Source organism: Coptis chinensis, chromosome 3, assembly GCF_015680905.1.
Source record: "Coptis chinensis isolate HL-2020 chromosome 3, ASM1568090v1, whole genome shotgun sequence".
Taxonomy (NCBI): Eukaryota; Viridiplantae; Streptophyta; class Magnoliopsida; order Ranunculales; family Ranunculaceae; genus Coptis; species Coptis chinensis.
In genome coordinates this window covers 1536431-1551415 of record NC_141458.1, presented here as the reverse complement: position 1 = coordinate 1551415, position 14985 = coordinate 1536431, and the positions used below count along the sequence as shown (strand labels likewise).

General features: G+C 35.5%; 2 protein-coding genes and 1 long non-coding RNA gene across 3 annotated transcripts; 1 reads left to right on the top strand and 2 right to left on the bottom strand.

Moving 5' to 3' along the window:
* Window positions 1–242: 242 nt before the first annotated feature.
* Window positions 243–3807, bottom strand: LOC147507124 (uncharacterized). Its single transcript, XR_015217549.1, has 3 exons — window positions 3585–3807; window positions 3356–3414; window positions 243–594 (listed from the first exon to the last, which is right to left on the bottom strand). It is a non-coding gene; the product is annotated as an uncharacterized LOC147507124 (long non-coding RNA).
* A 463-nt stretch (window positions 3808–4270) lies between these two features.
* Window positions 4271–4930, bottom strand: LOC147507123 (aspartic proteinase nepenthesin-1-like). The gene has a single exon (XM_086599657.1). It carries the CDS (start codon window positions 4928–4930, stop codon window positions 4271–4273), a length of 660 nt encoding a protein of 219 aa, XP_086455783.1.
* A 6859-nt stretch (window positions 4931–11789) lies between these two features.
* LOC147507122 (small ribosomal subunit protein uS9-like) lies at window positions 11790–12194 on the top strand. Its single transcript, XM_086599656.1, has one exon. It carries the CDS (start codon window positions 11790–11792, stop codon window positions 12192–12194), a length of 405 nt encoding a protein of 134 aa, XP_086455782.1.
* The last annotated feature ends 2791 nt before the right edge of the window (window positions 12195–14985 follow it).

The following is a 14985-nucleotide window of genomic DNA, read 5'->3' as shown; positions in this document are numbered from 1 at the left end:
GAGATGTATTACATAAAGATGATTAATCTGGAAGTTGTTTGGTCCTCAGTTATTCTGTCACGGTTTTAGCTTGTCCTATGTTTGGTTGACACTGTAATTTGCTTATCATGAACAACATATTAGCAATATTAGCCGTGAATTATTCTTTCTTGATTTCATATGTATACTTCAAATAAATATGAAATGGAATGCACAGGATTTATAAGAAAAAATCCAAATAAATATAAATATAAACAAACAAAAACACCTCACAATATAAGTCATTCAAAATAAATATCGCTACTACATTCTTCATATATATGAAACAAATAAATTAAAAGAAAACTCCATAAGTAGTACACATCATTTTGAACTTTCATAGTCACTCCACATTGCATCAGCAATTGATTTTCTAAACTCTGCTACCATTTCTTGTTGTCTTTCTCAACTAATATTTTCCACACCCCCATCGTTATGCATTGCTTCAAGATTCTTCTTGTCGTGCACTTGATCCACCATCAGCTTAACAAAATATCGATCCATTTGTGATGTCCAACTGGTCCTCTATCTTACTTGAAAGGACTTGAACATTCTTCATCTCCTTTTCCATTTGTTCTAAATGAAATAAATATTTATGATATTCATGACTCTATAAACCAAAATCAATTTGAGTACAAAATGCACGATGTGCCGATAAACGAGCGAACCACCAATAAGTTATAGTAGAATCAATAACTAACAGGAAGAGAAATCTTACACACAATAAACATGCTATACACGTGCTAGAACATAACAACAATTTTGATCTTACAAACAATGTTCTGAATTCGAAGAAAAATCTTGCAAGACTTGAACTACTCTAAGGGCTGGTCAAAATCTGTCACAACAGACACTTAGTTTTTCTAATCCCTCATTTCCCGGAACATCAAATGTTTCAAATCAGCAAGGATTTAATGTGAAACCTGAAGTTTCCAAGTAATACTTTGATCGATTATTTTAATCTGACTGACACATTTATATTCACTACATTGAATACCTTAGCAGTCACAACATTCTGTGTCTGACCAAAAGTTAGATGGAAGAATTAGATCTTCTTCACCATCAATTACTTGTGACTCTACTATTAAGGACTGAGTTTTTTTAATTATTTATTTTACTTTACTGTTTTATTATCGTATTACTATTGTTATAATAATAATTTATTATTATTATTATTATTATTACCATTAATTGTGATATTTAGACACTTCAATCTAGCATATACATACAATTCACTCCCTACCTACAAAGGGGCAGGCGAGGAGCTAGGCTTTCAGACTGGCGCGCTGCGGCACCTTAACAACAAGCAGCAAAAATTTTCACTAAACTTGGCGCCTTAAGTGCCTTGGCTGGGGTGGCGTCTTTAACAGCATAGGGATGAAGATTATTAAGAATCCTAAGTGACGTTCAAGTCTCCAACAAAGGACTGTGCTATTTACACCAGATAGTGCAATTGAATGAGCACCTAAGCAGTCATCCTTGTACAGTTGTCTACCAGAGTTAGGTGGTTGATTCTTGGTGCACTCAAGCACTACCAATACTTGGATCTATCACTATGGTCAGGGAGCTGAAATCCTTGCTAACATATTGCATATCTAGTCCTTGCACAAACTCGGTTGTGACTGCTACTACACTACTCATTGATTGATTTACAGTTGATAAACCAGTAATATTTTTCTCTAAACTTTTAATGCATAATATAATGGCCATAAGTTACCAAGAGACTAATTTTTTTTTGTTAAGGAAAATTTGAATTTGACTTGATTCCTCTTCTTCTGTAGGATGAAAAGCAAATTTTTATGTAGTTCTATAGACCCTATCTTCCGGAGTAGTTTACTAACAAGTAAATGATATTGCAGTGATGAATGAACTAAAGAAGACTCGATCCGTCCCTCATTCCAGAAGTGGACGTCCTAGCCTATTTACCTATACTCCATTCAACCTGAAAGCATACAAAAGAAGTCTCTTTTTGCACACTCCTAGAATCACACATAGCATGTTTGGCGTTTTATAGACAAGGAACAAAAGATGAAGAAAGTAGTAAAGAAAATAAAGATGGAGAGTGTAGAAACAAAGGTTTACCTGAGAGGATAGAGTTGCAAATGATGAGCAACTAATTGGAAGTGTGGAGAAGATGACTAGAGGCAAGGGTTTCCACTTTCCAACAAAAACCTTTCGTTTTTTTTGTTTTTTTTTTGTTTTTCTCCGTTATTTTACTTTCTCTCTCATAGTTAAGGAAATAAGATTAGCCATATCTCTCATATCCCCTTTGATTCCTATATACCCGCTTTTGTGTTCGCGCAATCCACCGGGTTAGTTTGTTACCAACCAAACACTAGACAAAGGCGGAATATACAAGGAAAAAAACTAGGCAGTGCATATACAAGGTCTTTCTTGAACAGACCAGGGAAAAGGCAGAATATACAAGGAAAAAAACCAGGCAGTGCATATGGAGCAAGCCAGAGGATGGTACCGTGAAGCTAAATACAGATGGACAGATAACAAGTCAAAAGCTGAGGATGGGAGGAATTACTAGGAATTTAGAAGGGCAAGTGAAGCTTTGCTACACAGGTGCAGGGGATCCAAGATGTGTTCTGTTTCAAGAGCTAAAACCTATCAAATTTGAACACCAAGGATGTCAGATGTTGCAGGAGCAAAAGGTACTAAATTAGTAACCTCAGAATCCTTAAGAGCAGCAAGAATACTTAAAAAGCATGGAGATTGCACCATGGCATTGATGTGATCTCGAGCTACAAAATTTCCAAAAAACAGTACTTTTTGCTCCATAAGGCCGGACACAGCTCTCCAATACTTATATCTAGCATTTTCTCTGAACTTCTCAAGGAAATACTACCACCGAAAACACCAGCATTAAGTGCCTTGGGAAAACACAAACAGACATAACCTTCCACTTCTAATTTCTTGTTTTAGCAGAAATAGTTGATTCCGTGACAAAGTTTCCTTTAGATCCCTAACCACTAAAATTGCATCCAGCATGCCTTCTGCAGTCTTACTGGTCGGAACAACACATCCGGCATGCCTTCTGCAGTCTTACTAGTCATCGAACAACGTATTTTAATTCAAATCCAATCTACAATGCACAGTCGAATTTGAATGTTTTTTACATGAAACTGACTCCTAATCCTAGTTTTCCTGCGGAAGCATTTCTTGAATAGCCAATATAAAACCATAATGTCATATATCATAATGCCATACTATCAATCATAAACACAAGTGCATACACATCCAACACCCAGAATAAAGCCTCTGCCTAGAAATGTTTGAGGCAGGCATGTAATGATAATATATTACACATCAATAAGCAATGATACTGTACCACAAAAGTTGGTCCCAAATCCCAATTAGCTGCTTGCACTGCCTGTGCTCCTCATCTGCCTGCCAACACAGAATTATATCAGCAAACAGTCTACTTTATTAATTTTTTATTTTCTTTTTTGGGTATAATTCAATTGAGTCAGCTAAGGACTGATAGTATTTCAAGGCTATGTGATACGTCATAAGATGGTAAAGCTTGGTTTTGTGTTAGGGGAGAGGAGTATAGATACCTCAAGGTTGTTAACCAAGTAACATATGCATACTACCTTAGGTTATTTAAATAAAATATGGGGATATACATCATGTAGAAAGGGGATTCTCAGATATAGATAGAGAAACTTATTCCATTCAGATGACCGATTCATGCCTCTATTACTATTCTTTCTAATTAAATTTCTGTATCAAAATCATTATGTTAAGAAAGAAAGAGAGGAACACATATATGCAAGTAATGCACCCCATGAAAAGGACATGTTATATATTGCTCTAAAAAAGGATATTTTGCACTTCGCCGGAACATTAGCAAAATGAACTTGTTGAAGATATATTGGCTAAAAAGTAACAACACTGCTAGTTATCATGTCAAATTGTGTGAGCAAAATAAAAGCGAAGGGCAGTACGAGTTCCTTCCTTGGCTAAAGTAGTTGCGATGTTCAATTCACTAGACTTACTTTCAGTAACAAAACTTCAAAGGGTGTCAATTATCAAACATCCAAAATTTTCAAGAACAAAATAGCTACCAAATGTCATAAACCGAAACTTCAAATTGTAAATAAGAAAAAACAGCATAGGCTCCTTCATGCTAGCAAATTAAACCTCAAAACTTTGCAAGAATGAAAATGCTATAAATTAGCTATCATAAACGAACATTTTAATCATGAGAACAAACTTACCATCACTAGACAAATTGTGCTAATTAAGTTTCCAAGCACTGATTAAGATCGAAATAAAGTAGGCTTTGCTCTAAATCAAACCCAACGTTGAAATTCTGGAGTTGGTGATTTCCGAGAATAGACAAATCTCCCGGCTTTGCAAGCATCATTGCAAGGCAAATAATATTATACTCTCGGTCCCAATACCATATATTCTCACGAGGAAATTTCATTAAAACTTGATTTGTAAAATGGAAAATCACGTCCAGAGATGCACTTGTGATATCATGCCAATCACCTTCCCAACATATTTGGAAAGGTGCAAGTTTAGCTCTTTTCAAACTCTCAAACGGTCGTGACAACTCCTGGAATATAATGTTGAATACACTCCAATGCAAATTACTAAAACTTGTTCCGGAATCAATGATAAACCCATCCCCATTCTTCGCACCCTCAAACGTAAAATGTGGATCTGTGATTGGGAAGCTTGTATCCCCAACACTAATCCCCTGCAATTCTAGAAAGTAGCCTGGCTCGTGATTAACACGATAAATCGGAGTCGCACTACCTAAAATTTGAGACTTTTCGCCAAATTTTATACGTCCATAGGGATCTACAGCATCTAAATCACCAAAACAATGAGAGAATTTAGTAAATGATAATTGTGAAAGGATCGTATCATTGCCGAAACCGAGACCGATCATTCCAGGTGTACCTTCACCATGAATGATACCGGAGCTCACATCATTGTCATACGAGCAACCAATTACCCAATTACCGTGTCTTCAAAAGTCGCATTACTTTCCCCATCCCGAAACATTAATGTCTCTAAAATTATACGTCCCTTAGTAAAAGTTCCATCCATATATAGAACAGAATACCCACATTTATTTTCAACCGAACAAATATCTTGTTCCACCATTAAACAGTCTAAGTCTCCACACAGTATTTCTTTAAAACTACTGGACTCTCTAGGATAAAAAATAGGAACTCTTTCTTGTGGGAAGCAGTGTTTGCATGGCTGGCATCGTAGCCAAGTTAGGGTGCTGCCTGTGTCAATGATTCCATACGTAAGAACCGGAGGAGTTCCCACAAAATATTCCATGAGGAACTCTCCATCCTCATCCCATGTTGAAGCGTTGACGTTGGAGGTGGTCGACTCCGCATTAGTTGATGCATGTTGACGAGTAAGAGAGTTGTGGTTTTCTGAATCTCGAACTTGATAGAATCTTGTTGTGTTTGGCTTATGGAATGGAGATCTCGGCGAATTTCTATGAATGAGTTGAGCAGAGAACCCTTTGGTTTTGGTGCTAGGGGAAGGGGATGGATGGTGGGAGGACGAGGAGCTTGAAGTTATGAAGAATAAGACAAGCACAAGGAGAAAGGAGAGAGTAGTTGCCATGGTAAGAACTAAGAAGAATTGAAGTTGGGATCTTGGTAGTATGGCTGTATGGGTGGTGCGAGAAGCAGCTTCTTAGTAAGGAATAAAAGATGTAGCCTGCAACTGCAACAAAGCATAATATCTCTGCAATAAGCATCAATCGTTATAATCATTACAATCCAACGACCACAGAAGACCAAATACCCAATTTGTAAATAATGTCTTTGCTGTTTCCAGTCCAATTGTGGAATGCGCTGCCTGGGTTGCCATGTGCTAATGTGCCTATGTTTGCTAAGCCATAATTTTAACCATTGGATTTTTGTATGGTAAAAAAAAATGGAGTGCTTCGAGTGTGATCTGTGGTGATATGTTTTAGGAACTCAAAAGATGATAAAACTAATTGTTCTTAAAATAGTGATTTATGTGTTTCATATTGAATTTTCTCTACGTTCCACTAGTCTAATAAAAAACTTTACTAATAGCTGAGAATTTTAATAGTTTCTAGGTTTTTGTTGTTCCATTTGTAAAATGTTCCCCTTATTAGACGCCTTTTGTATTCAGTTTCATTTTATCAACTTTTTTCCAAAACAGTCGATATGGATGTTAAATTGATGAAAATTAATGGAATAACAAGTACTATTCACTAAGGTTGCATAGTGTTTTTTCCCAAGTGCACTTCATGCAACGGATTGGTCAACAAAGAAATCATTTCCACGAATTGGTGTTTGTGTTTTAGGTGTACGTATTCGTAGACTGCAAGTTCTGAGCTGAGTCAGCTTATCGTTGAACCAAGAAATGCGTAATGCTCTACCGCGCAACAGTCATGTCCATACTCCATACATGCAACCTCACCGCAAACTTCCAATTTCCTCATCGAGATTTCCAGATCCAACTAAAAATCTCAAATTCTCAATGCAAAAAGTATTTATTTGAGGTAGCACGCGTATGCAGCTCATAAGTACATTGCCTCTACTGATATGTCTACGTAAGATATCTTTTCCTCAATACCTTTCATTGGTGATTTTGTAGAATATTTTGCCAAAATTGAGATGATAGGATCACCAGGGGAGCAAGTAAAAAGTACAAGGAAATTTCTCGAATGAAAGTTTTACTAGTTTCTTGGCGACCAAGTTAATGGAGACCAATAAGTTAATGGAGAAAGAGCAAGGCAATTGAAGTCTTGAACGTTTGACAGGCAATAGTTACCTGAAACAGGCAAACATGCTATAGTTTTCTAATTAACTTACACCAGAGGTGCATCAAAATTCCGTGTACATAATGTATGGTATTTAATTTCATTTAGATAATTTCTTCTTCTTTTTGGTAAATACGATTTTGTGAACATGGCTATGCATTGATCTTATATCATTTCTGTTTCTCACAAATAAGCTGGAGTAAACTTAGATTATTAATCTTATGTTGTATGTAGAATCAATGTAAGGAAGTTAATTAATCTTATGTTGTATGTAAAGAAAATTGATAAGTTCGCTCTCAATTTCGTAAGGAACTTGATCTTATGACATAAAATGCTAAGAAAGTACGTAAGAATCGCGTAATTGAAAAAACTATTTCTTGCCCAAAGGATTTTGTCTTCGATAAATATGATTTATGAACATGGATATGCATTGATCAAGATGATTGATTGGATATTATTTATGTGTATGATGATCATAGATCAAGAAGAGTCATCTTGAAATGAGGTGTGGTATTCCGCCCAAAAAAACTACGTATTAGGGAATACACAACGTAACACCAATGCTGCATTTCACACGTACTATGTCACATGATCAAAAGGCTGATCAAAATTCATTAGTCATTAGAAAATACCTGAGTTATTTTAACCAGTACAAATCTGGGTTCATTTTAGACCAATGGTTGTGATCATCCCAACACCAAGTCGTATGATCTAAGGAGTTGTTACTTCAAAGATGAAAAAAAAATAGCTAAATTATGGAAGGCGTGTCTTGTAATCTATTGAATATGATGAAAATATCACATCAGCCATCATAGAGCACTGCTCCTCAACATCATGTCATCGTCCATCATCCATCGACTGATCGACATCATTGCCCAACAAGTTTCAAGCAAACAATCATAACTTTCAATTTTCCCTTGCAGAATAGATTGGCATTGAATTTAGAGTTTTGGATGTCTACAAAGCAACATTAAGCAAGGCTCAAAATATCGATATCGATGAATATATCGGTGTACTTAAAAACCGATATATATTGGATATTTCGAATATATCTATTTTTTTGGTGACTAGTCCAAACTATTTAAAATATCAAAAATATTAGATATATCGAAAATATCAGATTTATATTAAAAAAATGGTCAAAAAGTCAACCGATATATATCGTAAATATTAGATATATCGATTATATCGACAATATAAAATTTTATATCAGAAATTCCGATATATATCGGAAAAAAAAAAGAGTTTTATATTCGATAGATATATATCGAAAATATCGATATCAGTGTACCAAAATACCAATATATATCAGTAATATATCGGATATATCGGCGATATTTTGGTCCATAGTGTAGACTGTCTTCTAGAGTTGTTTTGAATTGTTTGATATTAATTTGTCCAAAAAAACACGGATTTCCTCTAAAAGGAAGGAATGTGATATCTAATGCCGTTTTGCCGGTTTATATTGCCGATATGTAAAAAACTAATGTGATGGTATACTAAGGCCAAACGTGAAAGAAAAATACTGAAATTGACTGATATATTGTGAAAATGTCGAGATCAGATACCAATTTTCGATATATTGTTGCTTAATCTAGGGTACCCTTAATCTACGTTTTCTGTCACTTGTATTCCCTCTGCGCAAGTGCAACAATCGTGTTCGCCAATAATGGAATTAGCAACTTGGAATTTTTAGTAGCTACCAAATCAAATTCTTCTTGGCAAATTTTGCATCTATAAAAACTCGGTATTAGGATCCTTCTCTCGTCATGGCTGCTGCTTGTAAGAATTTCATCAACCTATTCGTCACGAGCGCGTTCCTAATAATAACAGTGTCTATTTTCTGCTACATCAACTCGTCGTACGCAACTGCGACACCAGCCACTAGTGAAGCCGGTAGTAATGGTCTAATTTTCTCATCCCAACTGTCTCAGCATCAATCTGCAGCTGTAGAGCCTTCGCGGCGTAGGCCAGTGAAGCTAACTTCAATGACAAGACAAGAACAGATTGTACGACAATTTTATCGTGATTCTGTTAGATCATGCAACCGCAGTTTCTCAGCCTACCTACGTAGATTAAGACTCCAAAACCCTTCAACGCCTCTTGTAGAACTGGTGGATCCAAACTGGGGATTTGAGAAAGGCGGCTACCATTGTTCAGCGCGAAGATATGCAAACCGATTACGCGGTCTGGCTTGACGTTCTGCTGGTCTTGTGTGTCTAACCCGTGGTTAGAGTATTATTTTTTATTGATCTTACATCCTGTTGTTTGAATTTAAAGTTGGCCTGATGGCTAGAGATTTGATCTTTAAGTGTTTAATGTTTAGATTGTTTTATCAGATGCATGTGGACTTGCGGAATTATATAAATCTACAATATTTTTAATAAAATTATTTCTTTGATAATTAAAAACTGTGCCATGCACGTTCAAAACCCTTAATCTACTTTTACTTTTCATGTATATATTTTTCTTGGGGTTGGTTTATGAAATCTGTCGATGGATAGCATTGCCACTTTCCAGCCATGAATCTAGTCAGTAATTCATACCGATGAGGAGATCGAGGGGGTATAAGCTATCTCTTTCCATCTCCTTGTTGGAGAAGAGAGAGATCACCGGTCACGACTTTTTTTCCCCACTAAACTTAGGAAGGTGAAAATCTTGTACTAGGCGTGGCAATTCGATCGAGTCCTAATTTATCCATAGGTTCTGGTCTAAAACTAGATTGTCGATTGAGCAAAGGATGCTTTGTCACCAATCATCTTCAACATAAAATTCCAGTCTTACAATGGTAAATAATTACTAACTTAGGTGACTCGTTTGGAAATAAACTACAGGAGGTTTTGAAACGGTACTCAGGATTGGCAGACTGTTAGAAGCAGAGTGGTGAATAACATGGGGGTATACCTTTAAGGACAATTATCAGTAGTAAAAGACACTAACCAGTTAAGGTCTTTCTTGAACAGACTAGGGAAAAGGCGGAATATACAAGTAAAAAAACTAGGCAGTGCATATGGAGCAAGCCAGAGGATGGTACCGTGAAGCTAAATGCAGATGGACACATAACAAGTCAAAAGCTGAGGATGGGAGGAATTACTAGGAATTTAGAAGGGCAAGTGAAGCTTTGCTACACAGGTGCAGGGGATCCAAGATGTGTTCTGTTTCAAGAGCTAAAACCTATCAAATTTGGACACCAAGGATGTCAGATGTTGCAGGAGCAAAAGGTACTAAATTAGTAACCTCAGAATCCTTAAGAGCAGCAAGAATACTTAAAAAGCATGGAGGTTGCACCATGGCATTGATGTGATCTCGAGCTACAAAATTTCCAAAAAACAGTACTTTTTGCTCCATAAGGCCGGACACAGCTCTCCAATACTTATATCTAGCATTTTCAATACATTTTCTCTGAATTTATCAAGGAAATACTACCACCGAAAACACCAGCATTAAGTGCCTTGGGAAAACACAAACGAACATAACCTTCCACTTCTAATTTCTTGTTTTAGCAGAAATAGTTGCTTCCGTGACAAAGTTTCCCTTAGATCCCTAACCACTAAAATTGCATCCAGCATACCTTCTGCAGTCTTACTGGTCGGAACAACGCATCCGGCATGCCTTCTGCAGTCTTACTAGTCGTCGAACAACGTATTTTAATTGGAATCCAATCTACAATGCACAGTCGAATTTGAATGTTTTTTACATGAAACTGACTCCTAATCCTAGTTTTCCTGCGGAAGCATTTCTTGAATAGCCAATATAAAACCATAATGTCATATATCATAATGCCATACTATCAATCATAAACACGAGTGCATACACATCCAACACCCAAAATAAAGCCTCTGGCTAGAAATGTTTGAGGCAGGCATGTAATGATAATATATTACACATCAATAAGCAATGATACTGTACCACAAAAGTTGGTCCCAATTAGCTGCTTGCACTGCCTGTGCTCCTCGTCTGCCTGCCAACACAGAATTATATCAGCAAACAGTCTACTTTATTAATTTTTTATTTTCTTTTTTGGGTATAATTAAATTGAGTCAGCTAAGGACTGATAGTATTTCAAGGCTCTGTGATATGTCATAAGATGGTAAAGCTTGGTTTTGTGCTAGGGGAGAGGAGTATAGATACCTCAAGGTTGTTAACCAAGTAACATATGCATACTACCTTAGGTTATTTAAATAAAATATGGGGATATACATGTAGAAAGGGGATTCTCAGATATAGATAGAGAAACTTATTCCATTCAGATGACCGATTCATGCCTCTATTACTATTCTTTCTAATTAAATTTCTGTATCAAAATCATTATGTTAAGAAAGAAAGAGAGAACACATATATATATGCAAGTAATGCACCCCATGAAAATGACATGTTATAAATTGTTGTAAAAAAGGATTTGGGTTAACTAGTATTACCCCACTAGATGATTTTTCCCTTACTACCCATCTAGTGAGAAAAAAAGTCAACTTAATTGGATTGGGCAAGGGGACTAATTTCCCATCTAAAAAAAAAAAGGAGGGCAGTATGAGTTCCTTCCTTGGATAAAGTAGTTGTGATGTTCAATTCACTAGACTTACTTTCAGTAACAAAACTTCAAAGGGTGTCAATTATCAAACATCCAAATGTCATAAACCGAAACTTCAAATTGTAAATAAGAAAAAACAGATGCTAGCAAATTAAAGGGTTATTTAGTAGGCCCAATTATAATTGGATAATTTGCGTTTGGTTACCAATTTATCGTTTATTAAACATTAGGCTAAAATTGATGGTAATCCGTCCATACTTTCTAAAATGGTTAATTTAAGGACCCTTACACAAAATAGAAAAATAGACGGAATCCAATTAAAAGGCAGAGCCTATAAGCCTACAATGACAAAGAAGTAATTGATGTTTAAACCACCCTATATAAAAAGAACTTTTACTGGCCCATCAGTTCCTCCTTCGCCAAGAACATTTAAGGTTTTTAAAACAAAGTGAATAAAGTATGAGGACTCTAGCTCCAACGAAGGTTGAATCCGTCCAATGTTTAGGCCGCAAGAAAACTATAGTAGCCGTAACCCACTGCAAACATGGACGTGGTATGATCAAGATCAATGGCTCAACCATCGAACTAGTCGAACCAGAAATTCTGAAATTCAAAGCTATTGAACCCATGTTACTATTGGGCCGTTACCGTTTCGCAGCTGTGGATATGAGGATTAGAGTACGTGGCGGTGGGCATACGTCACATATCTATGCTATACGTCAGAGTATAGCAAATGCATTGGTTGCTTTTTATCAGAAGTATGTTGATGAACAACAGAATAAAGAGATTAAGGACACTTTGGTTAGGTATGATAGGACTTTACTTGTTGCTGATCCTAGTACGTTAAAATGTTCGGCCTTTTAATTGGATTGGATGTGACTTTCATCCAATGCCATGCAACATATCAAGAATACGACTGCCTCCGCATAATACAAAATGTGATCCAAATGTTACCACTGGTAGTAGAGTAGAGGGCTTCACAATCCCCCTCGACAATAGCATCAAGTTTACTAAAAGGGAGAGACTCCACTCCCGCAAAATAAATGTCCAGTAAAACGAAGTTTTGCTCGCTCTCCATATTTTTTCAAATGATTTAGAATTATTGGCATAAATTGCTCATATATCCCCTTAAATATATCTCCTCACTCATCACTATGCTCTTACATAGGTCTTCAATATATAAAGAGTGAAGAAGACGACTTCTAATGGCTATTTAATTTGGACCATTTTGGTCAAATCTCATTTTTAATGTAAGGGTGTTTTAAACTTTTACAAAAAATACTGTTTTTTAACGTTTAAAAGAAAAAAAAAAGTCATCAATTTTGGCACAATGTCTAATAAACGATCGTGACCAAACACAAATCTACTATCTATATAATTTGGACCGTTAGATCAAATCTTATTTCTCTCCTAAAGGTGGCATTTTAATATAAGAAAAGCCTTTTCGAATATCCCTTACAATGCCACCATGTTTTAGGCATTCAATTAAAAACTTGACTTTTGGGCCTAAAGACCTCCAAATTGGCAAAGTTTTCTATATCAATTTTGGCTCTCTTGAGTCTCGAATATATATATTTTCTTGATGGGGCAAAAATATTTAATTTGATAGAATTAATCCTTTGGAAAATAATCCCCAAATTAAACCTCAAAATTTTGCAAATGCTATAAATTTTTTTTTTTTAGAAGCAAATGTTTATGGGTTGGAAACTTTTTGATATAAAAATTTTACATGGGACAAGATGCATAAACGCACTCTATTAAGATCTTCATAAATTGTTGACCTTGGTATAAATTAAAATTTTTTTTTTTTTTCTTCTTCACCACTCGTAATGCATTCCGAGAATAAGAAGAATTCATCAATATTAGTGATGATTATTGAAGATTTGTATTGTTTCAATTATTAGTTTGTTTGTTTACCAAATATACACAACAAGGTCAATTAAATAAATTATATGATTTCAAAAATAGTCTAGACACTATGTTCTCTGCATTAATTTTGCTTAACATGTTATTGTTCCACCTTCCCAATTACATGAATCACACATTATAAAAGTGATATTTGAGGAGAGAGATTGATGCAGATGAAGCAAATTGTTAGTAATGTTAGTAGTGGGTCACCAATTAGTAGCTTATAATCCTAGGAAACTTCGATAAAGAGCCATATAATTAAAAACAATTTCCATCAAAAAGTGGTAGACCAAAAAACCACAAAAATGGATGCCTTATCTAGACTGATAGGACACATGTGATAGATTGATAGAGTACGCATTGGAGCATATAACACATTTGATCTTAATTCTGTTTCAGTATAAACAATGTTCGTATTAACATTTATATATACCCAAAATACCTAAAGATCTAAAATTTTGCCTTTTCTCAAAATCTAGTTATCTAATTATAATTGGGCCCAAAAGCTAAATAATCCCAAATTAAACCTCAAAATTTTGCAAATGCTATAAATTAGCTCAAAAATTTTAATCATCAGAACAAACTTACCATCACTAGACAAATTGTGCTAATTAAGTTTCCGAGCACTGATTAAGATCCAAATAAAGTAGGCTTTGTTATAAATCAAACCCAACGTTGAAATTCTGGAGTTGGTGATTTCCGAGAATAGACAATTCTCCCGGCTTTGCTCATTGCAAGGCAAATGATATCATACTCTTGGTCCCAATACCATATATTCTCACAAGGAAATTTCATTCAAACTTGATTTGTAAAATGGGAAATTACATCCAAAGATGAGCTTGTGATATCATGCCAATCACCTTCCCAACATACTTGGAAAGGTGCAAGTTCAGCTATTTTCAAACTCTCAAACAGTTGTGACAACTCCGCGAATATAATGTTGAATACGCTCCAAAGCAAATTACTATAACTTGTTCCAAAATGAGCAATAAACCCATTCCCATTCTTCGCACCCTCAAACATAAAATGAGGATCTATGATTGGGAAGCTTATATCGCCAACATTAATCCCCTACAATTCTATAAAGTAGCATGGCTCGTGATTAACACGATAAATCGGAATCGCACTACCTAAAATTTGAGCATTTTCACCAAATTGTATACTTCTATACGGATCTGCAGCATCTAAATCGCCAAAACAATGAGAGAATTTAGTAAATGACAATTGTGAAAGGATCGTTAACGTATTATTTTTTCTAAGTTACCGATCATTCCAGTTACCTTCACTATGAATGCTATCGGAATAAAACATCATTGAGATATGAGCAACCAATTTTTTTGTCTTCGAAAAAAATTATTTCCCCATCCCGAAACATTAATGTCTCTAAAATTACATGTCCCTCAGTAAAAAGTTCCATCCATATATCAAACAGAATACCCACATTTATTGTCAACGTACCGAACAAATATATTGTTCCACCATCAAACAATATGAGTCTCCACTCAGTACACTTCTTTAGAACTACTCGACTCTCTAGGATAAAAAATAGGAACTCTTTCTTGTTGGAAGCACTGTTTACATGGCTGTCATTGTAGCCAAGTTAGGGTGATGTCCGTATTTCAATGTTTGGAATGGAATGTATTGCAGGTGTTTGATATTGTTGATCTATTTTACTAGATGACCATTCGATTATTTTAACAAAAGTTTCAAATCAAATTTCACATCATGCATCGAATTAATAAAATAT